Source organism: Scyliorhinus torazame, chromosome 14, assembly GCF_047496885.1.
Source record: "Scyliorhinus torazame isolate Kashiwa2021f chromosome 14, sScyTor2.1, whole genome shotgun sequence".
NCBI lineage: Eukaryota > Metazoa > Chordata > Chondrichthyes > Carcharhiniformes > Scyliorhinidae > Scyliorhinus > Scyliorhinus torazame.
The window spans coordinates 82,378,348-82,396,244 of NC_092720.1; the positions used below are offsets into that span (position 1 = coordinate 82,378,348).

At 50.6% G+C, this 17,897-nt stretch overlaps 1 protein-coding gene across 3 annotated transcripts in view; it reads left to right on the forward strand.

The window, feature by feature from the left end:
- golim4a (golgi integral membrane protein 4a) overlaps positions 1–17,897 on the forward strand; it is a 215,393-nt gene that overhangs the window by 158,655 nt on the left and 38,841 nt on the right. For all 3 annotated transcript variants that reach the window (XM_072474426.1, XM_072474429.1, XM_072474428.1), the window contains one exon: positions 16,730–16,827. In XM_072474426.1, coding sequence (XP_072330527.1) covers positions 16,730–16,827 — 98 coding nt within the window. The remainder of the gene's footprint in view (positions 1–16,729; positions 16,828–17,897) is intronic.

Consider the following 17,897-nt stretch of genomic DNA (forward strand, 5'->3'; position numbering starts at 1 on the left):
AGGGCAACATAGACATGAGCGGCTGCCACCACGGCGGCCAACATCGCTGGATGATCTGAAAACATGACGGCCTGGTGGGGGGGAGGGGAACGACGACATGTCATCATTGCCCATATCCCCTCCTCCCCTCAGCCAGGTGGCATGGATCGCATGGGTCCAACTGTTGGAGGCTGGCACCTGGCCAGGTGGACCAACTCACTTGCCCTCCCATCCCCCTCCTCGGCACGGACCCCCCCCCAACCTCCACCCCGGCACGGACCCCCCCCCCCAACCTCCACCCCAGCACGGACCCCCCCCCCAACCTCCACCCCGGCACGGCACGGACCCCCCCCCCCCCCAACCTCCACTCCGGCACGGACCCCCCATCCACCTCCCCGGCACGGACCCCCTCCCGGCACTCCCCCGGAGCCCAGCCTACTCTAACCACCCCCCCCCCCCCCCCCCCCCGCCGCACGCACACAAGCCGAGACACACCTCTCCTCACGCATTCAGACTGCGGCCACGCCATTTCCTGCCCAGAGCCAACCCCCCAGGCCGTCACTCACCTCCATGCTGGTCGGCGTGAGCCTGGAGCACCGGGTCACGCCGATGAAAAGGAGGTTTAATTTACGTCGACGTGAACGGTCATCACGTCGACGGGACTTTGGCCCATCCGGAAGGGAGAATATCGGCAGGCCGAAAATCGACTGCCTTGCGCCGACCCGTGACATTCTCCGCGGCAGTGGCGACATTAACGCCCCGCCGACTTTTCTCCCTTCGGAGACTTCGGCAACCGGCGGGGGCGGGATTCACGGCGGCCAACGGCCATTCTCCGACCCGCTGGGGGGTCGGAGAATGACGCCGGTTTGTACAGAAACAGTACAGCAACAGCTGCCTGTTGCCCTGCCCCAGAATTCCTAATTTGCAGGGAGAAGATCACAAATGCTGCAATGGTACCAAGTAATTTGAAGCGCCATTTCAATACAAAACACCGTTCACTCTGCAGCAAAATTCATAGAATTTACAGTTCAGAAGGAGGCCATTCGACCCATCGGGTCTGCACCGGCCCTTGGAAAGAGCACCCAATTTAGGCCCACGCCTCCCACCCTATCTCCGTAACCCAGTAACCCCGCCTAGCCTTTTTTGGACACAAAGGGCAATTTAGCAAGGTCAATCCACCTAACCTGCACATCTTTGAACTGTGGGAGGAAAACGAGCACCCGGACGAAACCCACGCAGATTCCGGTAGAACGTGCAGACTCTGCACAGACAGTGACCCAAGCCAGGAATTGAACCTGGGACCCTGGAGCTGTGCGAACCACTGTCTACTGTGCTACCCAATACACAGTACTCCAAGTGCCTGAGAGAACAAAACGTAAAGCAAAATCAACACATGCTGGAGTGTGTATGGGTTTTAGGTAATGCGCAGGAGGTGAGTAACCTGGTGGCTGAGCTCCCAGCAAAATCAAAGAACCTGCACACCATTGCCAAAACCCGAATTCTGCTGGTATGCAAATGCATTATGAGAGTAATGTTGGGAGCTGATGCTACCAAAGCTATCGACAAAGTTCCTATTTGTGATAATACAATCAAACGGCATACAAAATGTTAGTTAATATTGAACAGAGGCTTCAGGAGAAATTAGAACTGAGTGAAAAATGACTCCACAGATATCAATGGGCATTGCCATACTTAGCCAATGTCAGGTATGTTAGAATTTGTTTTTTTGCAATGAATTGCCCAGTCATACTACCGGAGAGTAAATCTTTATGTCACAATTGCTTATTTGGAGGAAAGCAATATTTTAAAAAAATAAATATTTTATTGAGGTATTCATGGTATAACAACAAAATAAACACTGTACATGAAACTATAAACATAGTGCAAAAGCCATCTCCCTCCCTTACAGGTCCCACCTTTATTAACCCTCTACTCTAAGCTAAACTAACCCCCCCGCCCCCCCCCCCCTTTCTGCTGACGATTAATTTTCCGCGAAGAAGTCGACGAACGGTTGCCACCTCCAGGCGAACCCTAACAGTGACCCTCTCAAGGCGAACTTGATTTTCTCCAAACAGAGAAAGCTAGCCATGTCCGCTAGCCAGGTCTCCGACTTTGGGGGCTTTGAGTCCCTCCATGTTAATAGTATCAGTCTCCGGGCTACCAGGGAAGCAAAGGCCAGAACGTCTGCCTCTTTCTCCTCCTGCATTCCCGGGTCTTCCGACACCCTGAAAATCGCCACCTCGGGACTAAGTGCCACCCTTATTCTTAACACCGTGGACATGACATCTGCAAATCTCTGCCAAAATCCCCTAAGCTTCGGACATGTCCAGAACATGTGGACATGGTTCGCTGGTCCACCCGCACATTTTGCGCCTTCTTCTACCCCAAAGAATCTGCTCATCCGGGCCACTGTCATGTGAGCCCGGTGAGTGACCTTGAATTGTATCAGGCTGAGCCTGGCACATGTTGCGGACGTGTTGACTCTACTCAACGCGTCCACCCATAGACCATCCTCTAACTCTCCTCCCAGTTCGTCCTCCCACTTGCTCTTCAGCTCCTCGGTCTACGTCTCCTCTGACCCCATAAATTCCTTGTAAATGTCAGAGATGCTCCCTTCTCCTACCCACCCTCTGGAAACTACCTTGTACTGAATCCCCCTTAGCGGTAGGAGCGGGAAGGTTGACACCTGTTTACATAGGAGAGGAAAGCAATCTTAACTGGACCAAAAGTAATAGCACCTACACTGACAGAGCATCTCCCATAATGGGAAATGTCGAAAGAATTTGTGGGAAAAATGTTCAGAACAGAATCCCGATATCCAGGTCAGCCACTGTATCCTGCACCGGGAAGCCCTTGTTGTCAAAACAGTGCCATCTGAGTTAACTGCAGTCTTTGACCAAACGGTGAAAATCGTGAATAATGCAAAGTCATGTCCTCTGGATTCGCACTTATTTACTATTCTGTATGAAGAGATGGGGGCCAAGTACCAGGGTTTACTCACGCACACTGAGGTGCGATGGCTGTCTTGGGGAAAGATCCTTTCACATGTTTAAAAGGCCCGTAACACACTGAAAGAGTTTTTGGCTCTGTATGAATCACCACACAAAAATTTAATATGTGATCATTCTTGGTGTGCTGAGCTTGCAAATCTTTCAGATATTTTCAGCCATCTGAATGAGCTGAATGTTGAAATGCAGGGGAAAAACGATTATATTCTGACTGCCACAGATAAACTTCAAGCCTCAGATCAAAGCTGTGGCCCATTAGCAGGAAAAAGTGGCAAATAGGTTGATTCAAGCTGGCATCAGCAAACCCTGCTGGGAAAATGATGCTCAACCTCATCTCCACACATCTTAAAACCCGACAAGAGAAGTTGGAATGCTCCCTCCCCTCCACGAGGATGGAAGACTTTGACTGGGTACGTGATCCATTTAGTTCACTTTCTAAGTGAATTCATAGAACTCAGGATGGACTGTACACTGAATCTGGATGGACTGTACACTGAATCTGGATGGACTGTACACTGAATCTGGATGGACTGTACACTGAAACTGAAGTTTTCATAGATGTCACTGGACACATTTTGCTTGCGGGACAAGAATATCGATCTATTTCATATCGCACTAAAGCAGTATTGTTATAGTTTCCCACAACCTACGTGTAAGATGGCGTTCTCAACACTGGCTTCTGAAAAACCTAAAGGAGGATACACCCGTCAGTGGAGCAAGACTTGCAATTTGCCCTGTCACCAATTCCTCCCAGGATCAACCACTCTGCTCGCAGGTGTTACATTAATGTTGTCAGTAAGATACTGATCACTTTGAGATATCCAGACTTTCGAAAAACTGGGGCGAGATTCTCCAACCCCCCGCCGGGTCGGAGAATCGCCGGGGGCTGGCGTGAATCCCGCCCCTGCCGGTTGCCGAATTCTCCGGCACCGGATATTCGGCGGGGGCGGGAATCGCGCCGGCCCGGATGGGCCGAAGTCCCGCTGCTAGAATGCCTGTCCCGCCGGCGTAGATTAAACCACCTACCTTACCGGCAGGACAAGGCGGCGCGGGCGGGCTCCGGGGTCCTGGGGGGGGGGGCGCGGGGCGATCTGGCCCCGGGGGGTGCCCCCACGGTGGCCTGGCCCGCGATCGGGGCCCACCGATCCGCGGGAGGGCCTGTGCCGTGGGGGCACTCTTTTCCTTCCGCCTTCGCCACGGTCTCCACCATGGCGGAGGCGGAAGAGACTCCCTCCAAAGCTCATGCGCGGGGATGCCGTGAGCGGCCGCTAACGCTCCCGCGCATGCGCCACCCGGAGATGTCATTTCCGCGCTAGCTGGCGGGGCACCAAAGGCCTTTTCTGCCAGCTGGCGGGGTGGAAATTAGTCCGCCGCGGGCCTAGCCCCTTAAGGTTGGGGCTCGGCCCCCCAAGATGTGGAGGATTCCGCACCTTTGGGGCGGCGCGATGCCCAACTGATTTGCGCCGTTTTGGGCGCCGGTCGGCAGACATCGCGCCAATACCGGAGAATTCCGCCCCTGAAAGCAATTGAAATTGCCAATGGGAAACATTTTGAAATTACCTATATTTTCAATAAAAGAATATTGGGCAGGATTCTCCGTCCAGCGACAGCGGAATCGTGAAGCACGATCGGGTGGAGAATCGCGCGTCAGCCAGAAATCAAGGCTGGCGCCCAGCAGAATGCCATGCTCTGGTGCCTCGCCATTGGCATAAATGCATTCTATGTCGCATGTGTCGCAGTAAACGCTGTTGGCATATTAGTAACAAGCTTGCCCCAGTATTCTCCGGGCCTCCCGCGATGCTCCACCTCCAGGAGGAATTAACAACGGTGAGGTTCATTTGTATTTAAAATCTGGAAACGGGCGTCGAGGCTGCTGAGGCGGAGAGTGGAGGTCGGGCTTGTTTCCAAAGGCACAGCTGTGGGCTGCCAGTCCTGCCGCTGGCAGGGCTGGCTGGGTTGGGGTGGGGCCAGGGTCGGGGGGAGTAACCAGAGGCTGGGTCATGGGGTTGGGGTGTCCTGAATTGCACTTGGACCGGCGCCACTTCCTGGGTCATAGAACACCACCGAATCAGTCCCGGCTTCAGCACTTAAGTTTCTCAAACGGAGAATCCGCCCATTGTATTTGAGATACAACTAATAAATAATAAGATTTTCATTGTAAACTTCATAAACTAATGTTTTTAGGAGGTTTTAAGGATAAAGGGCTTTTGCTTGAGGGCAACTCCATTGGAGAAAATAGGAAGTATATCTCAAAATGCTTTATACTATAAAGGTGTGACAGCTAAAAGGTTGGGAACTGCTAAAGTAGAGAACCTAGGGGAAGAGGGATATGGGGGGCTGAGTTTTAGGGGACTGGCATAGAGAAAAGTGGGTGGGGGGAGTGACATCTTGGAGGGGTGCCCCCAATGCTCACAGGGCATGTACCCTCTACTCATGCCTCGCCCCTTCCTGCTTTTTCAAAGAAGATGCTGCCCAGTTTTTTATGACAGTGGAAGTGGATTGAGGCCTTTAACTGCTACTCAGTTGGGCGTCAGTAGGCCGAAAGGTGGGTGACATTGTGGGTGCTTATCCACTGACTCCTCCCAAATCCCCGCCCGTTGTAAAATGGGAAACAGATTGTTGGTGGGTGGAAAGGGGTGGGCTGGGCACCCCACACATTGTGCCCCCCCCCCAACACAAAACAATGCCTGGCAAGGGGCTGTGAAATCTGGTCTACTGCTTTCTTTTCTTTTGGAAAGCAATTGGAGTGTCGTTGTGCATCATTCTTGATACCCAACATTCTAGTGGCTCATGGAAGATTTGCTATCCAGAAGTAAGGTATTAATTATACTATATACCAAACCTAGTTAACAACAACTTTTGAATCAATTCTCCCTGCACTATGCGCCATAACTAAACAAAAATGACAAAAGACTTGCACTTATGTTTCACCTGTGCCATTTTTGAATTATTTGTTTGGAGGCATGCTGGAGTAATTCGTGCAGTCCTATTTTGCCTTGTCTTTCCATTGGCGGTTTTGTTGAGAACTGGCAGCATTTACCCATGTCCGACCAATCATTAGAAGTCCCTTGGATTAAACAGCATCTACTGTTGTATTTTCAATTATTCAGGAAAATAAACTGTAAGATTGTGATAATGTACTTAATTGATTCTGTACTTTTGCAAACAATTAATAATTAATCCCTTGAGGGTGGCACGCTGGTACAGCGGTTAGCGATGCTGCCGATGGCGCTGTGGACCTGGGTTCGATCCCGTGTCACCGTCTGTGTGGAGTTTGCACATTCTCCCATGTTTGTGTGGGTTTTACCCCCACAACCCAAAAATGTGCAGATTAGGTGAATTGGCCATGCTAAATTGCCCCTTGATTGGGGAAAAAAAATAATTGGGTACTCTAAAATTATATATTTTTAAAAAATTAATCCCTTGAATTTCCATCAGAAATGACTGATTGGCAGTTACTTCAGAATTTGGGTAATCTTCGTTTCCCAGCAAAAGCTTTCATGGATTTATTTAAGTGGGCGTACATTCTGCTTCAAAGATTCAAATAGAAAATATAATTGGAATCATCACTCTTTAATTTATTTTATTTTTAAAAAAATATTTTTATTTTCCTTTTTCACATTTTCTCCCAAATTTACACCCACCAACAATAAACAATAATCAGCAACAAATATGTCAATCCCCATATCAATAACAACGATCCCATCCTCCCACCAAACCCAAACATTAGCCTGCATGTTTACATAAACAAATAACAAAAAGGAATCAGGAATCACCCAGAGTCACCCTTAATACACACAGCCCCCACCCCCCCCAACTGATGTTCGATGTTATCCAGTTCTTGAAATTGCATAATGAATAATGCCCATGAATTGTAGAACCCCTCCGTCCTTCCCCTCAGTTCAAACTTAACCTTCTCAAGAGTCAAGAATTCCAACAGGTCCCCCCGCCACGCCAGGGCACAGGGTGGAGAGGCTGCTCTCCATCCCAACAGGATCCACCTTCGGGCGATCAACGAGGCGAAGGCTACGATATCTGCCTCCGCACCCGTTTCTAACCCTGGCTGGACCGACACCCCGAATATGGCCTCCGGGGGACCCGGGTCCAGTTTCACGTGCACCACCTTGGAAATTACCGTAAAAACCTCCTTCCGGTAATCCTCTAGCTTTGGACAGGACCAAAACATATGAACATGATTAACAGGCCCCCCCCCCCCCGCAACGCTCACACACATATTTTACTCGTTCAAAGAATCGGCTCATCCTCGCCCTCGTCAGGTGCACTCTGTATACCACCTTCAGCTGTATCAGCCCCAACCTCGCGCACGAGGTGGAGGCATTTACTCTCCGGAGCACCTCACACCAGACCCCTTCCTCTATAATCTCTCCCAACTCTTCCTCCACACTTTGCTTTGATCCCTTCCAGTGCTGCCTTATCCTCTTCCAAAATAGCTCCATAAACCACTGACGCTACCCCCTTCTCCAGTCCTCCTGTCGCCAGCACCTCCTCCAGCAATGTGGAGGCCGGTTCCTCCGGAAAGCTCTGTATCTCTTTTCTGGCAGAATCTCGAACCTGCATGTATCTAAACATTTCCCACTGCTCCAGCCCATACTTCGCTTCCAGCTCCTTCAATCCTGCAAACCGACCCCTGAGAAATTAATATTTTAGTGTCTTAATCCCCTTCTCCTCACATTTCTGAAAATTTCCATCCTACCTCCCTGGCTCAAATCTGTGGTTCCCCCAAATCGGCATTTCCCTTGATCCTGCCCCCACCCCGAAGTGTTGGCGAAATTGCCTCCAAATTTTCAATGAAGCTATTATTACCGGACACCCTGAGTATTTCTCTGGAGCTATCGGGAGCGGCGCTGTTGCTAGTGCCTTCAGCCCCGACCCCCTGCACAAACTCTCCTCCATTCTGACCCACTGGGAATCAACCTGGGAATCTTTGGCAGGAAAATCAGTCGGCATTGAAAAATAAACAGAAATTGAGGCAACATGTTCATTTTAACCACCTATACCCGACCCGCCAGTGACAGAGGGAGACCATCCCATCTTGCCAGATCGGCTTTCACTCTCCCCACCAAACTAGTGATGTTGTACCTGCGAAGCCTCCCCCACTCCCGGGCAACCTGCACTCCCAGATACGTAAAGTGAGTCCCTGCTCTACGGAATGACAGCCCCCCCAATCCTGCCCCCACCCCTGGCCGAGACACCACAAAATACTCACTCTTGTCCAGGTTCAACTTGTACCCCGAGAAAGACTCAAATACTCGAAGTAGCTCCAATATTCCCCCTATCGACACACTCGGTTCCGACACGTATAACAGCAAGTCGTCGTCATATAAGGACACCCTATGCTCTATCTCCCCCCCCCTCACTTTTCCTTTCCTTGCTCCTGAATTTCTCAATGTGGTGGCCAATGGCTCAATCGCAAGTGCAAACAGCAGGGGGGACATAGGACATCCTGCCTCATCCCACGGTGGAATGAAGAGTATCTCGAGCTGATGTTGTTTGTGCAGACACTCGCCCTCGGCTCCTTGTATAGTAGCTTTACCCAGTTCACAAATCCTGGTTGAATCCCAAACTGCTCCAGAACTGCCATCAAGTACCCCCATTCTACCCGGTCAAACGCCTTCTCAGCGTCCAATCCCACAATCACCTCTTTTTCCTTCCCCTCCGCCGGTGCCATAACTACGTTCAATACCCTCCTAATGTTCGAAAAGAGCTGCATCCCTCTCACGAACCCCGTCTGATCCTCACCTATCACCTTCAGGAGGAACTCCTCCAGCTGCCAGTACCTTCACCAATACTTTTGCGTCCACATTCAGTAGTGATATGGTCCTATACGACCCACACTCCGTCGGATCCTTATCTTTTTTTAGCAACAGTGAAATCGATGCCTGCCCCAAGGTTTGTGGCAACACCCCCTTCCCTATCGCCTCTTCAAACATCCCCACCATCAGGGGCGCCAGCTTATCCTTGAATTTTTTATAATATTCCACCGGAAACCCATCCGGCCCTGCCACCTTCCCGACTGCATCCTCCCAATCACATCCTTTATCTCCTGCTCCACTATTGCTCCTTCTAATGTAGTCCTGTCCCCTCCCCTAGCCTCAGGTACTCCAACCCATCTAGAAATTCCTGCATCTCACAGTCTCCCCCAGGTGGCTCTGACCTGTACAATCTCTCATAAAACTCCTCAAAAACCTTGTTAATCAGATCCGGAGCCACCACCAACCTCCCTGCCCTATCCCTCACCTGAAGAATTTCCCTTGCCACTGCTTCCCTCCGGAGCTGACCTACTAACATGCCTTGTTAACATGACCTGCCTCGTCTCCATGTTCATAAACTGCACCCCTTGCTCGTCTCAGTTGGCGCTCCGCCTTCCTGGTAGACAGTCAGTCGAAGCTCGCCTGTAGTTCCTTCCTCTTTTCCAGCTTCACTGGGTCCCCATCTTCTGCATAATTCCTATCTACCTCAAACATCTCATCTATCACCCTCTGCCACTCCAACCTCTCCTCTTTATCCACCCTGGCCTTAAACAAAATTACCTCACACCTCACCACTGCCTTTAGAGCCTCCCAGACAACTGCCTTCGACACCTCACCCGTACAGTTGAAACCTACATATTCCTTAATTACCGTTTCAATTTTTTCACAGAACACTTGGTTCCCCAAAAGTCCCACATCCAATTTCCACCCCGGCCTCTGTGCTACCCCCTTCTCCAGTACCATATCCACCCAATGCGGAGCATGATTAGACACTGCAATTGCCGAGTATTCCGACCCCATAACCCCAGCCAGCAAAGCCTTCCCCACCATAAAAAAGTTGATCCGCGAGTATACCTTATGGACTGCTGAGAAAAACGAGTACTCCCGTTCCCTTGGGTGCAGAAACCTCCAAGGGTCCACCCCTCCCATTTCCACCATTAGCCCAGCCAGCGCCTTCGCCCCCCCTGATGGGACCAGCGAGCGCGACCGTGATCTGTCCAACCTTGGCTCCTGCACCAAGTTCCAGTCCCCTCCCCCACAATCAGTTCGTATGTGTCCAAGTCGGGGATGGCCCCAAACACCTTCTTTGCGAATCCCACATCATCCAAATTGGGACCGTATACACTTAACAGCGCCACTAATCTCCCCTCCAGCGCCCCGGTCAAAATCACATATCTACCCCCCGATCTGCCACCACCTTCTCCATCTGGAAGCGTACCCTTTTGCTGACCAATACCGCTACCCCTCGAGCCCTTCCGTCAAATCCAGAGTGAAACACCTGACTAACCCAGCCCTTTTTAAGTCTCACCTGGTCCTTCACCCTCAAGTGAGTCTCCTGCAGTATTGCCACATCGGCTTTCAAACTTTTAAGATGCGCAAGCACCCTTGACCTCTTGACCGGACCTCCGAACCCTCTCACGTTCCACGTGCCTATCCTAACTGGGGGTCTCTCACCCCCCACCCTTCTTATCCACCATCATCATACCACCGGGCCCTGCCCCATAAGCCTGACCTGCCCCTGGCCATTATTAACATTGAACCCCTTCCTCCCCCTCACAAGAACCCCCCCTACATTTCCCCTTGCAAAAACATCTCCCAGCATCAATCCCTTCCCCCCCCTCTCGCTCGCCTCGTAGGCCCATTGAAATCTGCTATCCAGGCTCCAATGTCTGCAGCCCTCCTCTCACCTAACCTCCGTTCACTAGACGACTTTAGTTAGCTAGCGTGGGTGCGCTCCGCCTCCCCCCCCCCCCCCCCCCCCCCCCCCCCCCCCCCCCCCCCCGGCCAAGATATTCACACTTTAGTTTATAATTTTGCTGCAGCTTTATCAAGGGCTGCTCTAGGATGTTACTATTTGTATTCCTGCATTTAGTTTTATTAATATTTTCAAAGTATGTTCTATCTATGCCAGGATGAACTATCACAAATTGTGCACAGTAATATTTTAAAATCATATTCAGAAATCTGAATGTTAATACTGCAAACTAGATCAAAGGTTCTTCATAAACAACACTGAAACCCTATATGCCAGAAGTTATTGCTGCTGGCACCAGACTTCAAAGTGTAATGCGTATATAAGGGCCGGGATTCTCCCTTCTGGGGACCAAGTCCCCACGCCGGCGGGAGAACAGGCACCAACCACTCCGGCACCAACAGCCCCTGAAAGTGCGGAATTCTCTGCACTTTCGGGGGCTAGGTGGATGGCGGAGGGGTTGACGCCTCTCCAGCCGGCGGCGAAGGGACGGCATGGGTTTGCGCATGCGCCAAAGGGCCGGTGTGATCTCGCGCATGCGAGGAACCGCCGGCGTCGTTCTCCGGCCGGAGTATTTTGCCGCATGCGCGTGGGGTTCTCTTCTTTGCGTCAGCCATGGCGGAGCCCTACAGGGGCCGCCGCGGAAGAAAGGAGTGCCCCCACGGAACAAGCCTGTCCGCAGATCGGTGGACCCCGATCGCAGGCCAGGCCACCGTGCCCCCCCCGGTCGGATCTCCCCGCGCCCCATCGAAGACCGCCTCCGCCAACTTACCTGCCAGGTCCCGCCAGTACGTGAGTTGAGTGATTCACGCCAGCGGGACTGACCAAAAACGGACGATCGTTCGGCCCATCGGGACCCGGAGAATCGCTGGGGGGGGGGGCTGCTGCCAGCGGCCCCGACTGGCGTCTGCGACCCGGTGGGGGTCGGAGAATCCCGCCCATGTTCCTTTGTCCATTATTTTACTGCTGGTATTAAGTCATTTAAAGGTATTGATTTGGTGTCTATTATAATAACAGACAAATAATTGTAAGTTATTTGCATCGAGTGTTCATCTGGTCCATGACGACACTACTTTTGGCAAACTGGGAAGGAGGGAATTTGAACTTATGCTCTGGCTGACTTGGCAGTAAGGGATTGAGTTAATATCTGGGAAGACCTCTTGGCTTATCAGTCTGAAGACCAAAAGGGGAGTCTCAGACTCAAAGGCCAAAAGCAGGTGACAAAGCTTTCTGGCATTGAAATGAAGAAGTTCCTCTAAACCTGTCTTGTCCAGTGTTTCTGTTTGGGTCTTTTACCAAGATCAATCTGCTCCATACCTTATTGCAACCATTTTCTAACATGGACAAAAGATCTGAATTCCAGAGGTGAGTTGTAAGTGACTGCCCCTGTCATCAAGCAAGCATTTGACTGAGCCTGGCACCAAGGAACTCAAGTAAAATTGAAATCAATGGAAACCAGGGGCAAAATTCTCCACTGACTGAACTCATACCGAGCACAAAGGTAGATGGTTGTGGTTGGAGACCAATCATCTCAGCCACAGGACCACGCTGCAGGAGCTCCACAGGGGAGTGTCCTCAGCCCAACCATCTTCAGTTACTTCATCATTGACCTTCCTTCCATAAAATGATCAGTAGTAGAGAAGTTCGCTGACGACTTCCATATTCAATTCCATTCAGAATTTGTTCAAAATAAAGCAGTCTGTTCCCGAGTGCAACAAGACCGGGACTACATTCAGGCTTTGGCTAATAAATGTCAAATAACATTTGTGCCACCCAAGGGTCAGACAATGAGAGTCTCTCCAACAAAAGAGAGTCTGACCATCTCTCCTTGACATTCAGTAGCATCACCATTGTTGAATCCTCAACCACCACAATCCTGGGGATCATCATTGACCAGAAACTTAAAAGGACCAGCCATAATAGCGGTGGCTATGAAAACAGGTCAAAGGTTAGGAATTATGTGGTCAGTAACTTGGACACCTGACTTCCTAAAGCTTTTCCACCGCCGACAAGGCAGAAGTCAGCAACGTGATGGAATGCTCTTCACTTGCTTGGATGATGCAACTTCAACAACATTCAAAAAGTCGGGCACCTTCCAGAGCAAAGCAGCTATTTGATTGGCCGCCCATTCACTACCAGAAGCATTGACTCCCTCTATCACCAGTGCAACGTGTACAATCTACAAGATCCTCTGAAGCAATTGGCTTCTTTGACAGTACCTCAGAAACCTGTGACCTCTACCACCTCAAAAGGACAAGAGCAGTAGGTGCATAGCAACACCACCATTTGCAAGTCACACACCATCCCGGCCTGGAGTTATATCACTGTTTTTTCATCAAAGTTGGGTCAAAATCCTGGAACGCTATGCCTAAAAGCACTGTGGAAGTACCTTCAGCCACTAGACTGCAATGGTTCAAGAAGGCCGCGCACCAAAATCTGCTCAATACAATTAGCGATGGGTAATAAAAGTTGATTTTGCTGGAAATCCTGTGTATGGTGAGTGAAGCGACATTATAATTTCTCCAGCCATCCATTGGCTCTTTCACTGCATCTGCTTTATCACCAACAGTAAATTCTAGATATTTTTTAGTGATAGCATCCTTGTACGTCACTGATTAAAAATAAATTCTAATAAAATGTACAGAATGTGGGCAACCCTCGTGCCATGATGATGAAGAAAAAGCATTGAATTACACACAAAATCTTGAACTTTAAATAAAGCTTGTGGATTTTACAAAATGGACAAGGATGGCTGAGGATGTAAATTCAGTCACTGGCTGAATTGGTGGTCGGAGACAATGGAATCACCCTGTTTCCAGACAAAGATAGACCAAAAGCATGAACGCCATCCAGAAACTAATTACAACCTCCTATGGAGATAATGGGAGATGAGTATCATCTCAGCAGGAATGATATCCTGTAAGCAATGTCCCAGATGGATTTGTGTGTTTTGCCGGCCAGGAATATGCAAAGACAGGGATAAAAGCCAGCTGCAAAACTTGGTCAGGGTCAACTGGTGCTGGGTGTCCAAGTATGACGAGGAGAAAAGACATCAGACCGGCCCCTGCAGAATCTTGCAGGTACTCTCTCTTGCTCTGATTGTTGAAGCAAGCCAAATCAGCCAAGCCACAGCTGAAAACGGAAACAGGGCAGCTTCTCAACCAAAGGGCGGCATGGTGGCACAGTTCTCAGCACTGCTGTCTCACAGAGCCAAGGACCCGGGATCAATTCCAGCTTGGGTGACTGACTGTGTGGAGTTTGCACATGCTCCCCGTGTCTGCGTGGGTTTCCTCTGTGCGCTCCGGTTTCCTCCCACAGTCCACAGTGCGGGTTAGGTGGATTGGCCATGCTAAATTCCCTCTTAGTATCAAAAAAGGTTAGGTGGGTTACAGGGTCAGGATGGGGACGTGGGCCTAGGTAGGGTGCTCTTTCCAAGGGCCGGTGTAGACTCAGTGGGCCGAACGTCCTCCTTCTGCACTGTAGGGATTCTATGATTCTATGATATTGTAGAAGATTGGGATCTCAAAGCCGACTATTTACCTGCCGAAGTCAATACTATTTGAATTACGACTCGCAATGGCCGTGACGTTTCATCATCCACTCCTCACGGACACGTCAAGAACTATTTTGTCACCTTTTCTGACTTACTTTGGACCCAATTCTCATTTCTGTTTTTTTGAAAATCTTATTATTGGCTTTTCTCGTATTTATAAACAGTTGTTGCGTATATACATTACATTTTTCTTGTGCTAATTTGCTTTATTTTACAGCGAGGTTTGTTTTGTCCTTTATTTGACTAACTGTACGTACATTTTGCTGCCTTCTGGATCGGTCTATGATATCCCCACTTCCTCTCCCCCCCCCCCCCCCCCCCACCCCATTGGCTTCAGCACCCTTCCTCTTCTCTTCTGGTTCCCCCCCCCCCCCCCCCCCCGGGTTGCGCAGTCCTTTGGCTCTTCATCTTTTTTTCCCTGGCTTACTCCTCGTTGCCGGCCTCGAACAGGTTTTGGAACAGGCCGACGAACTGCCCCCAAGTATCCAGGAAGCCTTCCTCTGACTCTCGGATGGCGTACTTAATCTTCTCCAGGTGGAGAAATTCTGAGAGGTCAGCGAGCCAGTCTGCAGCTTTGGGTGATGCTGCCGATCGCCAGCCGAGCAGGATCCTCCAGCGGGCGGTTTGGGAAGCAAAGGCGTTATCCCCCTTCCCCATGTGTAGCTCTGGCTGCTCCGATACCCCGAAGATTGCTACTATTGGGCATGGCTTCACCCTCACCCACACAACCTTGGAAATTGCCTCGGAGAAGGCTGTCCAGAACCAGCAAGCTTGGGGCAAGCCCAAAACATGTGGGTGTGGTTGGCCGGGCCCCTCTGGCACCGCTCACATTTGTCCTCCACCTCCGGGAAGAACCTGCTCATTCGGGTTCTGGTCAGGTGCGCCCTGTGCACCGCTTTGAGCTGCATTAGGCTTAGCCTTGCGCAGGAGGAGGTGGAGTTCACCCTGCTCAGTGCTTCGCTCCAGAGTCCCCATCCTACCTCTGTCCCCAGTTCGTCCTCCCATTTTTGTCTGGTCCTGTCCAGTGGTGTTTGGGCTCTGTCCAGTAGCTGTCCGTATATTTTCCCACATAGCCCCCCCTTCTCACTGCTTGTGCCTATCAGGTCCTTTAGTAGTGTGCTTTCTGGGGCCCCAGGGTACCCCACTGTCTCTTTGCGGAGGGAGTGCTTTATTTGGAGGTGTCTCAATTCCTGTCCTTTTGCTAGTTTCTACTTCCTTGTCAGTTCGTCCAGTGTCGTCAGTCTGCACCCTACTTAGAAGTCCCCGACCGTTAGTGTGCCCCCGTCCCACCTCCATCTTTTGAAGGTGGTATCTAGCATGGCTGGGGGAATCTGTGATTGCTGCAGATGGGGGCCATAGGGGATATTCTGGTTATCCCGAAGTGCTGTCAAAAGCTGGGCCCACGTTCTCAGCGTGGCCGCTACCACTGGGCTCGTTGTGTATCTTGTTGAGGGGGATGGGAGTGCTGCTGTGGCCAGGGCCCGGAGGGTTGTTCCTTTACAGGATGCCTCCTCCATTTGTACCCAATCTGTGTCAGGCTCTTGTACCCACCCCCTCATTTTTTCTGCCGTTGCTGCCCAGTGGTAGTATTGTAGGTTCGGTAGAGCCAGGCCCCCTCTGACTTTCCCTCTTTGCAGTGTCGGTTTTGGAATTCTCAGGCTTGTACCCCCCCCTCCCCCATGATTAGCCTTGGGGCCTTGAAGATCAGGAGGGATCTAAATAGGAAGAGGAACCTTTGCAGTACATTCATCTTGATTGTCTGCACTCTTCCCGCCAGGGAGAGTGGGAGTGAGCCCCACCATTGAAGGTCTTTTCTTACTTCCTCCACCAAGCTGGTCAGGTTCCACTTTTGGATCTGTGTCCAGTCTCTGGCTATTTGGATCCCCAGGTAACGGAATCTGTTCTGGGACGTTTTGAACGGGGGCCCCTTCAGCTCTGTCCCTCCCCCTTTTGGGTTCACTGGGAATGTCTCGCTTTTGCCCAGGTTACGTTTGCAGCCAATTCTGATTTCTAATTTGTCTGAATGTTTATGCATGTGTTTTCATCATTTTCTTACTTTTCGTAGTTAATAAACCCACTCTTTCTTGAGCTCAAGAAAGTCTGATTAAATTGGCTCCTTTTAAACCACAAATATTGAGATTGGGAAAATCGTTGTAACACTAGGAAAAATGTGTTATTCAGACACGTGTAGTTCCTCACTGTACATACAAACACAGGTGAAACAAAGTAAAAAAGCAATGCCAATTTTCCTATTACCATTCTTGATGGGCCTTCAAGCTAAGTTGTTATCAAAGATAAATGTTTTACTTATGTTATTGTAGCCTAACATGACAGTTGATAAATTTTAATGTTATTTCTTCATCATGATTTTGCTGGAAAGATGTTTGGATTATTAACAGTGGAGACTGAATTAAGTAACAAGGTTTTCCAACATTTTACATATTAGTTGAAGATGAGAACAATCCACACGAGGAAGCGGAAGATGAGGACCCAGAAATAGTAAATGAAGATCATCACACAGAACATGAGACCATCAACCAGCAGGTGAAGATTGTTGCATTGTGATTTATAATAATCTATTTCAAGGGCCGGAATTTCATGTCTCCCCCCACACCTGGGCATGTTGTGGAAAAGAGTATTGCCGGATTCCCACCTGGACCCTGCCCGCCGTCGACCCATACTGAATTTTATGGTGGGGTGGACAGGGCCTCGGACCGGAGGCTGGGGTGCCCTTCTCTCAGGGACCGGGGAGCTCCAGCTCTTCCTCCCCTCCCCAGCCTACTCCCTGACACCAAGATTGACCCTCATTCCGACCCCTCCCAGGGAATCTTGGGACCCCAGGAATTGGGAGCAATTCCCAACCCAGCATGTGATTTAACCGGTGGGGCCGGAGTTAGTGCCAAAGAGCCTAACAGCTGGAGCTGTTATTAAGCGCTCCACTTATCACCACACACTCACTGCAACCATGAAGATGGCTCAGTTCGGGAGTCTGGGGTAGACTCACAGCTCCATGCCAGTGAGAAGAGGAGGGACACCCTCTTCCCCAGGATGGGCGTAGATTCAAATCTGCCCTCCTGAACAGCACCAGGGAGGTCGTGGCAGAGGCAGTCACTGCTGCCAGCCTCACCAGGAGGAGGCAGCGTGTGATCCTGAGGAACGGGAGTCATTGATGAGGCCTCTTCCCTGAGAGGGACAGAGAACCAGGGAGGATTCCAAAGGCCATGGTGCAGGTGTCCTTTGATTGTGGTGAGCTCTGCTAATCCCCTGCGTCCTCTGCAGTGGGACAGCGCTTCTGATGAGTGCACTGAGGAATGCCAACACCTGGTGGGTCCCTGATTGAGCTTGGCCACATCTATCCTCTTGATGATCCACCTATCACCTTGATGATACAGCCGGGGTATGAGGTCTCCTGAGTGGCAGTGTGGGTGGGCTTCCAGATGACCAGAGGCTCTTTGAGCATTTGCAGGACACAGTGCGCACTCAACAGTTTGAACAGCCAGGGGCCTGTAAGTAAGTAGCAACAAAGGGGTGCATTTTAACCCCATACTGCAGCAATGGAGGTCTGAGCTAAGCCACACCGATCCTGAGGGGGGGGGACACCCTGAGTCCATGGA